General features: G+C 35.5%; 1 protein-coding gene across 9 annotated transcripts in view; it reads left to right on the forward strand.

Moving 5' to 3' along the window:
• The window catches only part of synrg (synergin, gamma), a 70388-nt gene that overhangs the window by 47737 nt on the left and 9855 nt on the right, over window positions 1-12796 (forward strand). For 7 of the 9 annotated variants that reach the window (XM_084717958.1, XM_084717960.1, XM_084717959.1 and 4 more), the window contains 2 exons: window positions 1463-1573; window positions 1736-1774. In XM_084717958.1, coding sequence (XP_084574084.1) covers window positions 1463-1573; window positions 1736-1774 — 150 coding nt within the window. The remainder of the gene's footprint in view (window positions 1-1462; window positions 1574-1735; window positions 1775-12796) is intronic. The other 2 variants (XM_084717961.1, XM_084717967.1) reach the window with 1 other exon arrangement.

The following is a 12796-nucleotide window of genomic DNA, read 5'->3' on the forward strand; positions in this document are numbered from 1 at the left end:
GGAAGCAAATATGAAGCAGTTAAGTAAGCAGATACTTGAAAGTACAAACAGCGACGCAGGAGAGAAACTAAACTAAACCACACATATTCAGTTAGAAACTACACAAGTACTGAGAGATGAACACATAGACGTGTAAACACATCTTTTCTCTGCTCTCCTGCACTGTCTTGAGCTGAGTTTTGGTTTTCCAGTGCACAACGGGAAAAAAAAAATCAGAGGGTAATTGCATATTTTTAGTGGTTTACCTGAGTCAACCAAACACACTAATGTATGTGCAAAACTTGGAGTAAAAACAGAATTAGTGTGATCACTCAGTTTTTGTTGATGGAACATTGAGTGGGAGGAACTTGTGTTATTTGTCTAGTAATTGCTCTAGTAAATATTATATGTTTGCTCAGATAGGTTGAATAGGACACCAAGTCTACTTACAGAAACGTGACACATTTTGGAAAGTTAAACTTTGTCATGTTTTCCTTTGATTTGTCATTTTTCTTTAGAATTCTATCACAAAACAGAACTTTGGTTGTTTGCAGCAGCTGTTTGCAATGTGATGGTCATGAGAATAAGAGTAACATATTGTGGCATGCAGCATTAATTGAGAGCCAGGAAGCTGCTTTTTACAAAACATCGTGTGTACCAGTGATAAAATGTGTTTGCTTTCATGTGTCATACAGTACTTCCTGAACAGTCTTGGGTGAACATCAGCCTTATTTTTCTGGGAGTCATGAGTCGAAATGGTTGATAAACATCATTTTGAGCGCATATAAGTATAGAAATATTTAATTTACCACAGCTGTTTTGAAAATGCTTGAAAAGTGTTTGATTTTGACTTTAAGAAAAGCCGTAGCAGCCCTTCACACAGTAAATTTATAGATTTATGTACACAGCTGCTTTTAGTACCTTCTGTTATCACCCAGACACAAGATACACAAACACACATGATAATAGAAGACTGTGTTTCAATTCTCAGTAAAAAGGCTGCCAATAACGTAATGAAATGTTAGTGAATCTAGTATTGTTGGTCCATTAGGTTAAAATCAATGATTCATTGATCGGGCTGCAGGAGTCTTGTGGTCGGCTGGTGTTCAGATCAACAGGGATGACAAGGACTGTATAGATTTATTTATCCAGCTGTCTGCTCGTGTCAGCGGAGGAAGAATATTGTTTTTCATACTTCATAGAAGTGACACAGCAACCCGAGGAGGCAGAGAGAGAAAACAAAATGAAACTCATGTTTAATTGAAGCATGCAGGTATTTTTTTTCTTAGAAGAAGGGTGTATGTTGTTTGTTTTTACCCCACACAGTTGAATTCAAGCAGACTCTTTATAAAAAGTTGATGATGCTTGGAGATGTTTACTGTAAGCAGACTTGTTCTTGCTGCTGTTATTATAAGAATAGAAATGACTACATTTTGCCCCGCAGCAGCAAGTTAAATGTGTTTGTGTGTTTTTGTCTGTACAGCCTGATGAGAGTTCCCTCGATTTCTCCTCCTGTATTCTGAGGCACGGCATCAAGAATGCCAAGGAGTTGGCTTGTGGGGTGTGTCTGCTCAACGTTGACGCTCGCAGCAAGGTTTGTACACACACACACACACACACACACACGTGCATACACATACACACACACACACACACACACAATAACTGTCATTGGATACATTTTTACATTAATGTTGTGGTGCTCATCCACAGCGGATAAGAACTGACATTTCTTTGACTTTGAAACATTTTGCAGAACAAAGAAGAACGCACTATTGGACGTCTGTTTAAACGAGTATGAGACAGTCAGCTGTCAACCAAATCTCATTCCACTCTTTCCCACTGGGGGCCTCGGGGGGCCTATTCTCCTCTTACCGACGAGCCCGGCTGGGGGCCAAAGTGACAGGATTCACTTCTCTCCACTGCTCCTCTCTCACAGGCAAACAAGATATCTGCCTAAGACACATACTGTAACAGATAGAGAGAATCAGCCCAAATCATGTTCGCTAAGCCCCGCCCCTCTTAGCTACTGTTGCTATGCCTGTCAAGCTTTCATTCTCGTATGGCACATTCTCGTCTGACATACGTGGTTTTGACAAGTGCTCTAATTTTTTTTAAATTAGTTCATTTTTTAGTATAAGGTGCAATATTTTCCGTTTGATTTTGAAGTAATTCAAAAGTATTAAGATTAGAGTACATTTGTTTTATAACCAATTGATTATATTACTAATTACAGTCAGTAACTGACTAAATTCCAAAGCAATCTGTCATAATTATTTTTGAAATGGACAGTTCTGGCAGATCAAAGCAGGTTTCTCATTTCTAGCTGTCAATCATCGATCTTATTGCCTAAAATGAGAAGTGTTGGTGGTGGATTTCATCAGTTGTAGCCAGTTCAGCTAAAGTTAGCTCCATGAGTTTATTGAAAACACTGTCTCAGTTGAATTTTAAATGTTTTTTTAGTTCTTCAATTTTCTGTATTAATGAATACATACATGACAAGACTGAGGCTTTGTCCCAGACAAAAAAAACCAGACTTGCAAATTAACAGAATTGTTCTTGTGATGCAGTTTAGAACGACTGTTATTTTGCTTTAATGTAAGTCTGTTTAGCTGCTTAGTTTACTAAATTGTTTGTCACATACTTCTTGGGTGAGGATTAACTTAACCATTGTGTTTGGCTAAAGTAACTCTTTATTTGTTAGGATCTCCACTGGCTGTGCCCTAAAGCAAAGCCAGTCTTCCTAAGGTCGACATTTAAAAACCTCACAGTTCACACTAATCAACACATTTAAGAACATTCATTAAACATTACAGTCCAAGCTTCAAATATTATCCTAAACTATTATAGCATTAATGATCAGCGTCCGCAGTGAGGATATACAACACATCGGATGTTGAAGTAATGAACAGGGCTTTGTTTTAATATTAACGTGTAAATGCACAAACTAAGCTTGTTAGTTAATGACATGCTTCTTGCTCTTGGAAGTAATAATGCTGGGTTACCTCTGTATGTAGTAATCTAGTTAGCCTGACATGCTAACAACAACAGCATACGTTCAAGGAGACAAATTGTTGAATCCATTCTGTACATTTTTGCTCTTGTCTTTGGTTTTGGAAAGACTTGAAAAAAGACACTACCCTCTTTACTCTCTAAACGCAGGGTGTTGCTTTTATTCAAGCCCCTTGCACACCACTTCAACATGTGGAGAAATCTAGTGCTTGACATGCCTGACCTGCGTAGTTACAGTTGCTAAGCTATGATTGGACGATCACAGTTGGGACGTGGGGTCTAGCGAACGGTCAGTTCAGGTCGTGGTCATCTCTCAGCTTTTATACTGAAGGATGCTTTTAAAAGTGTCTCAGGATAATAATGTGCTCTCCTGAAATAAGTGAGAGTGGAGAGTTGTCACTTTGGCACCTCAGGGTGGGTTTTTGCACTCTGGGATTGGTTCTTCAAGGTCACAAAGGTCGTCACTTTGTCTTGGAAGGGTTTCATTTTCTGTCCTGTCGCCTTTATCTGGGGGTAACTGTTCACCTCGCCGCTTTCATCTAACAACCATCGGCGTTTCTGATAGCTGTTCAGTTATTAACTCTGACTGGGGCTCTTTGGGCAGAATTGCTGTACGTCCACCTCCTCGCCTACAGTGGTCGTGATTTTCATTGACGTGGGCCATTAATGGTATTCTCGGACCCTGCGGTTTGGAGGGCAGGTTGGTGGCGCCGATTGTTTCTCACGTTCCCTCTGCTGCTCAGCCAGAGCCAGATGGATGGTTCAGGCGAGATACGGCTGACTGAGAGGCATCTAGGACGCGAGCAGATGTGGCTTACACATTAGTCATAAGCAGGGAGTACAGCTGATAATAGACCTGCACACACAGACACACACTCTCACACTCCTGTGTGCACAGAGGCAGGCTGAAAATTAATGCAGTTTTATTTTGTCTCTGTGCCACTAGCATGAGATTAATAACCCATCTTTTAATTACATTTTTGGCAGAGCCACGCTGGTAAGAATGCATAAAAGCCAAGTGGAGAATAGCATCCCCTCAGAGTATAATGAAGTGAAAGAACAGCTTTGGCTACAGCAGACGGCGCTGATTGTTGCATTGTCCTTTAGTGAAGAGGTACTGATTTGTTTTTCAACCAAAGGTACAGAAGGGTGGAGATGTTGATGTGGCATCAAAGAAATTGAAAAATGCTTGATTCATGCTGTGAATTTTACATTTTTCAAATGATTCTGTAAAAATTTTACCCCGCAAATAGAACCAAAAATAATTTTGTCAAATCCAGTCAGAGTTGAAATTATCCACAACTGTGGGCTAATAATCATTATCATTATGGGATGCAGCTCATTGTCTTCTTCAGGTCAGGATTAGGGCTGCAACAATGGTTATTTTCATTGTCGATTAATCTGTTGATTATTTTCTCCATCACTCATTTAGTTGTTCGATCTATAAAATGTCAGAAAATGAAGAAAAATAAATAAATAAATATAAATGATTTATAACTAGATTATTAATTAGTTTATAGACACTTTATAAGTAATTAATTAAAATAATATTGTTATTGCTATTATTGATGTTACAACACATTAGATAACCTGTTGCTTGCCAAATAGTGAGCCCACATTTAACTGTACTGTTAAAGGTAAAGTCTAATATATTTACTGTGCTAAATCATTAGGTGATCACAATATGTCATCAGATATTAAGAAACATGATAAGTTGAAATACTGCGGCCATGGTGTCATTTTTTTTAATTTCCATTCTGGCTCATAACTTGTCTCAGTGTTTGCCAGTTTCATGTTAATTACAATGCTGAATGTTCACAGAATACAAGCTTCTGTTTATGAGTCATAAGAAATCATCAGTAATCTTGTAGAAGGAGTAGATGTTTATAACGGTTAAACTGAGGAATTTGTTAATGGAGTCTGGCAGGCAGTGAAACAGGCAGTCATAGTATTGTCAGTTTACAACGTTGTGTTCTTCTTACGCTTCTTGCTTCAACCATAGTTCATATATTAAATAGGGATTCAGCCTATTTATTCTATGGATCCAACTCACTATTTGGACTGTAGTACTCCTTTTTGGACATACAGTTGTTACATTTTTCTCCTTTAATTAGGTTATTTGCCAAATACTGAACACACATTTATTAGATAGCATTTCTTATTTAGCTGACTTTGTCCTCTTCATCAGTAACGTTTGTACCTGTCAGCTTCATCTCATATTTGTGAATAAATTACAAGCTTTTAACCACCATCAGCATTTCATAATAATCAGAAAGTTTCATTTGGCATCAAATTAACACGTCATATTACCAAGCTATTGGAATCTTCAGAATAGATGTGGCCCAGTTCATTATCTTATTAAACTTAGCGTATTGATCATCCAATCTTAGTCATCAGTATTTGATGATGTGTTCCACACTTTACTCTAAGGCTCCCTTTATTGTAAATGTCAATATCTAGTTAGTAAGATTCATTAGTAGTAATCAGTAACTGGATCTTTATTTTTTTTATTAATGATTTTTAGAGTGTTTACAACCTAATTAGAAACATTTATAAAGTTTTATAAGGGTAGTCTTATTGTAAATTGTACCACTTTACAATAAGACTAATACAGTGTGCATCATTTTTTGACATTTTATTCACTAAATGGTTAATTATGAAAATGATTGGCAGATTAATCGATAATGAAAATAAACCTTAGTTGCAGCCCTAATGTGAAACCTGCAGCATCTTCCTCTCATCTCAGTTTGTCAGTCACAGGCAGCAGCAGTTATGAGTTATCATGAGTGATACTTTCCAGCTAATGATGCTCCAGCGTTCCTACTAAATGATAAATGCTAATTTGAGCAATTACAGGGAGAAGCACTGGAAAGGATTTTAAGTTGAATAATTTAGCATTTCTGGCTATTTATATTAATGCAGGTTTCTGAAGTGCCTCGAGGATTTGGATTGATTTTTCTGTGTAGCTTTTACTGGAGTGTGTTTGACAGCAGTGCTAACAGACGTTTGGATCCACACTGTGTCCTCAAATATTCCCATCTCCTGTAAATCTTTAGCTTGTGAATCTGTTTTTTTGGTTGCCCATCTCTGACTCAGCATGCTTTATTGTGCTTCAGGTTAGCAGGGTTCCTACACAGCCAGAGAAAGTCAGGGGAATGACTTGGATAACACCAGAACTAAAAGGATTGGGAATTGACAAAATGCCTTAAAGAGTGAGAAAATAAAGAACAAAGGCCACAGCACAAAAACTTGTAGATTTTCTGCCTGTTTTTCCCTGTAGAGAATAATTCTTAGTTATAGACGAGTCAAGCACCGCCACCATTACTGCTGTGGAACTCAACACATTTACCCTGACAGTGAAAGCAGAGATGTTTGGCTTCATCACAGTCTTTAAACCCCCAAGTCTGTCTGAATGAAGAAGTTATTCCGTCTCAAAGCTCTAGTCTGAAATTGGTTGTGACACAGGCTTTGGGAAAGAAATAACATTAACGTACCCCTTTGTCTGTCCTCCACAGTCTGCATCTGACAGTGCTGTGTACTGTGGAGTAACATTAGCTATTGAAACTCAGCAGGAGCCACATGCTAGTTTATGATTTAAATCACGAAAGTCTAGAGCTGCATCTCAGTTTGGATACTGCTGTAAGTACACACTGCTGCCTCAGATCGAGGATGGCCATTAATGGCCCTAACCAGAAACACCAGTGGCAGCTCCTTCCTTCTTCTTCTTCTTCTTCTTCTTCATTGGTGATCTGAAGTTTTACTGCCACCTGCCAAAACATCTGCCAGCTTGTTTATTCATTTGTGTTCAGTTTCACTTCATTCAACATGAAAGTCACTTTAATTTTATTTGCCAAAGTTATTGATAAAAATAATAACTTACATCTCTATAATTCACTGTTCACTTTGGCCATAGCCATGGCTGCTTCCTCGGCTGCCATGTTCACAAGTTTGGTAGTCCCACCTCTCCTGCTAGTGTGACAAGATGGCGACCATCGGGGCCATGTTAGCACTGTACAGCACAGTGCATTTTGTTTTGCCATAAATGTCAGTGTGAACATACTTGCGTACTCAAAAGTTATGCAAATTGAGACACAACATGTGCAAATTTCATGAAAAACAAGAATATATGATTCTGTAAAAGAGGAATTAATGTCTGGAAACATAGTAGCAGCCAGTAAGAGACATGCAGTTTACCTTCAGCCTGTGTAGGCAAGATAGTTCGGTCTTTAGTCGGTCCTTTTCTCTCCGAATACAGATACTGATTCTGATACCTGAATCTTATGTACTGGCCGATACTGAATACTGATCCCATACCAGTTTGTTACGTAATATATATCAGTCCCCTCCAGGATTTCACAGACTTTTTTAGGATTGTTGCGCCCTAAAATGATTTCACAGGCAGCTTTTCAAAAAAAAAAAAATTGTGATGCATTTGATAATGTTTTTAGGCATGTAGCACCCAATAATGTAATAATTTACTGAAAATGTAATAATGCCTGAAAATGTAATAAAATTTGCACTTAACTCAATCGAAAATGTAATAAAACTCAATAATGCAATAACTTGACTAATAATGTAATAAAATATTCTGACTGATATTGTAATAACATTTTTGCCGATAATGTAATACCTTATTACATTATTGGAGATTTATTACATTTTCAGGTGGGTCATTTTTTAAAAAAAAATAATGTAAAACTTGACAGATAATGTAATATAGAGTTCTACATTTTGTGTTTCGAGAATCCAAGACTGTTATATAGCCTACACTGTATTTGAAACAACAGAATGACTGTACATATGTATGTATGTATGTATGTATGTATGTTTGATTTCAGGCTTGACTGTATGTATGTATGTATGTATGTATGTATGTATGATTTCAGGCTTGACTGTATGTATGTATGTTTGTATGTATGTATGATTTCAGGCTTGACTGTATGTATGTATGTATGTTTGATTTCAGGCTTGACTGTATGTATGTATGTATGTATGTATGTATGTTTGATTTCAGGCTTGACTGTATGTATGTATGTATGTATGTATGTATGATTTCAGGCTTGACTGTATGTATGTATGTATGTATGTATGATTTCAGGCTTGACTGTATGTATGTATGTATGCATGTTTGATTTCAGGCTTGACTGTATGTATGTATGTATGTATGTTTGATTTCAGGCTTGACTGTATGTATGTATGTATGTATGTATGTTTGATTTCAGGCTTGACTGTATGTATGTATGTATGTATGATTTCAGGCTTGACTGTATGTATGTATGTATGTATGATTTCAGGCTTGACTGTCTGTATGTATGTATGTATGTATGTATGTATGTATGTATGATTTCAGGCTTGACTGTATGAATGTATGATTTCAGGCTTGACTGTATGTATGTATGTATGTATGTATGTATGATTTCAGGCTTGACTCTATGTATGTATGTATATATGTATGATTGATTTCAGGCTTGACTGTATGTATGTATGTATGTATGATTTCAGGCTTGACTGTATGTATGTATGTATGATTTCAGGCTTGACTGTATGTATGTATGTATGTATGATTTCAGGCTTGACTGTATGTATGTATGTATGTATGATTTCAGGCTTGACTGTATGTATGTATGTATGTATGATTTCAGGCTTGACTGTATGTATGTATGTATGATTTCAGGCTTGACTGTATGAATGTATGATTTCAGGCTTGACTGTATGTATGTATGTATGTATGTATGTATGTTTGATTTCAGGCTTGACTGTATGTATGTATGTATGTATGATTTCAGGCTTGACTGTATGTATGTATGTATGTATGTATGTATGTATGTATGATTTCAGGCTTGACTGTATGTATGTATGTATGATTTCAGGCTTGACTGTATGTATGTATGTATGTATGTATGATTTCAGGCTTGACTGTATGTATGTATGTATGTATGTATGTATGTATGTTTGATTTCAGGCTTGACTGTATGTATGTATGTATGTATGTATGTTTGATTTCAGGCTTGACTGTATGTATGTATGTATGTTTGATTTCAGGCTTGACTGTATGTATGTATGTATGTATGTATGGTTTCAGGCTTGACTATATGTATGTATGTATGTATGTATGATTTCAGGCTTCACTGTATGTATTATATATGTATGTATGTTTGTATGTATGTATGTATGTATGATTTCAGGCTTGACTGTATGTATGTATGTATGATTTCAGGCTTGACTCTATGTATGTATGTATGTATGTATGATTGATTTCAGGCTTGACTGTATGTATGTATGTATGATTTCAGGCTTGACTGTATGTATGTATGTATGATTTCAGGCTTGACTGTATGTATGTATGTATGTATGATTTCAGGCTTGACTGTATGTATGTATGTATGTATGTATGTATGTATGTTTGATTTCAGGCTTGACTGTATGTATGTATGTATGTATGTTTGATTTCAGGCTTGACTGTATGTATGTATGTATGTATGTTTGATTTCAGGCTTGACTGTATGTATGTATGTATGATTTCAGGCTTGACTGTATGTATGTATGTATGTATGATTTCAGGCTTGACTGTCTGTATGTATGTATGTATGTATGATTTCAGGCTTGACTGTATGAATGTATGATTTCAGGCTTGACTGTATGTATGTATGTATGTATGTATGTATGTATGTATGTATGTATGATTTCAGGCTTGACTGTATGTATGTATGTATGTATGATTTCAGGCTTGACTCTATGTATGTATGTATGTATGTATGATTGATTTCAGGCTTGACTGTATGTATGTATGTATGTATGATTTCAGGCTTGACTCTATGTATGTATGTATGTATGATTTCAGGCTTGACTGTATGTATGTATGTATGTATGATTTCAGGCTTGACTGTATGTATGTATGTATGTATGATTTCAGGCTTGACTGTATGTATGTATGTATGTATGATTTCAGGCTTGACTGTATGTATGTATGTATGTATGATTTCAGGCTTGACTGTATGTATGTATGTATGTATGTTTGATTTCAGGCTTGACTGTATGTATGTATGTATGTATGTATGTTTGATTTCAGGCTTGACTGTATGTATGTATGTATGTTTGATTTCAGGCTTGACTGTATGTATGTATGTATGTATGTATGTATGTATGTATGTATGATTTCAGGATTGACTGTCTGTATGTATGTATGTATGTATGATTTCAGGCTTGACTGTATGTATGTATGTATGTATGTATGTATGTATGTATGTATGTATGATTTCAGGCTTGACTGTATGAATGTATGATTTCAGGCTTGACTGTATGTATGTATGTATGTATGTATGATTTCAGGCTTGACTGTATGTATGTATGTATGATTTCAGGCTTGACTGTATGTATGTATGTATGTATGTATGATTGATTTCAGGCTTGACTGTATGTATGTATGTATGTATGATTTCAGGCTTGACTGTATGTATGTATGTATGATTTCAGGCTTGACTGTATGTATGTATGTATGTATGTATGATTTCAGGCTTGACTGTATGTATGTATGTATGTATGTATGTTTGATTTCAGGCTTGACTGTATGTATGTATGTATGTATGTTTGATTTCAGGCTTGACTGTATGTATGTATGTATGTTTGATTTCAGGCTTGACTGTATGTATGTATGTATGTATGTATGTATGTATGTATGGTTTCAGGCTTGACTGTATGTATGTATGTATGTATGTATGATTTCAGGCTTCACTGTATGTATTATATATGTATGTATGTATGTATGTATGTATGATTTCAGGCTTGACTGTATGTATGTATGTATGTATGTATGTATCTATGATTTCAGGCTCGACTGTATGTATGTATGTTTGATTTCAGGCTTGACTGTATGTATGTATGTATGTATGTATGTATGTATGTATGTATGTTTGATTTCAGGCTTGACTGTATGTATGTATGTATGTATGTATGACTTCAGGCTTGACTGTATGTATGTATGTATGTATGTATGTATGTATGTATGATTTCAGGCTTGACTGTATGTATGTATGTATGTATGTATGATTTCAGGCTTGACTGTATGTATGTATGTATGATTTCAGGCTTGACTGTATGTATGTATGTATGTATGTATGATTTCAGGCTTGACTGTATGTATGTATGTATGTATGTATGTATGATTTCAGGCTTGACTGTATGTATGTATGTATGTATGTATGATTGATTTCAGGCTTGACTGTATGTATGTATGTATGATTTCAGGCTTGACTGTATGTATGTATGTATGTATGTATGTTTGATTTCAGGCTTGACTGTATGTATGTATGTATGTATGTATGTATGTTTGATTTCAGGCTTGACTGTATGTATGTATGTATGTATGATTTCAGGCTTGACTGTATGTATGTATGTATGTATGTATGTATGTATGTATGTATGTATGTATGTATGTATGATTTCAGGCTTGACTGTATGTATGTATGTATGTATGATTTCAGGCTTGACTGTATGTATGTATGTATGTATGTATGATTTCAGGCTTGACTGTATGTATGTATGATTTCAGGCTTGACTGTATGTATGTATGTATGTATGATTTCAGGCTTGACTGTATGTATGTATGTATGAATGTATGATTTCAGGCTGGACTGTATGTATGTATGTATGATTTCAGGCTTGACTGTATGTATGTATGTATGTATGTATGATTTCAGGCTTGACTGTATGTATGTATGTATGTATGTATGATTTCAGGCTTGACTGTATGTATGTATGATTTCAGGCTTGACTGTATGTATGTATGTATGTATGTTTTCAGGCTTGACTGTATGTATGTATGTATGTATGTATGTATGTATGTATGATTTCAGGCTTGACTGTATGTATGTATGTATGTATGTATGATTGATTTCAGGCTTGACTGTATGTATGTATGTATGTATGTATGTATGTATGTATGTATGATTTCAGGCTTGACTGTATGTATGTATGTATGTATGTATGTATGTTTGATTTCAGGCTTGACTGTATGTATGTATGTATGTTTGATTTCAGGCTTGACTGTATGTATGTATGTATGATTGATTTCAGGCTTGACTGTATGTATGTATGTATGTATGTATGTATGTATGATTTCAGGCTTGACTATATGTATGTATGTATGTATATATGTTTGTATGATTTCAGGCTTGACTGTATGTATTATATATTTATGTATGTATGTATGTATGTATGGTTTCAGGCTTGACTGAATGTATGTATGTATGTATGATTGATTTCAGGCTTGACTGTATGTATGTATGTATGTATGTATGATTTCAGGCTTGACTATATGTATGTATGTATGTATGCATGATTTCAGGCTTGACTGTATGTATTATATATGTATGTATGTATGTATGATTTCAGGCTTGACTGTATGTATGTATGTATGTATGTATGTATGATTTCAGGCTCGACTGTATGTATGTATGTTTGATTTCAGGCTTGACTGTATGTATGTATGTATGTATGTATGTTTGATTTCAGGCTTGACTGTATGTATGTATGTATGTATGATTTCAGGCTTGACTGTATGTATGTATGTATGTATGTATGTATGATTTCAGGCTTGACTCTATGTATGTATGTATGATTTCAGGCTTGACTGTATGTATGTATGTATGTATGTATGTATGATTTAAGGCTTTACTGTATGTATGTATGATTTCAGGCTTGACTGTATGTATGTATGTATGTATGAATGATTTCAGGCTTGACTGTATGTATGTATGTATGAATGTATGATTTCAGGCTTGACTGTATGTATGTATGTATGTATGAT

Source organism: Lutjanus erythropterus, chromosome 4, assembly GCF_056507025.1.
Source record: "Lutjanus erythropterus isolate fLutEry1 chromosome 4, fLutEry1.hap2, whole genome shotgun sequence".
Taxonomy (NCBI): Eukaryota; Metazoa; Chordata; class Actinopteri; order Lutjaniformes; family Lutjanidae; genus Lutjanus; species Lutjanus erythropterus.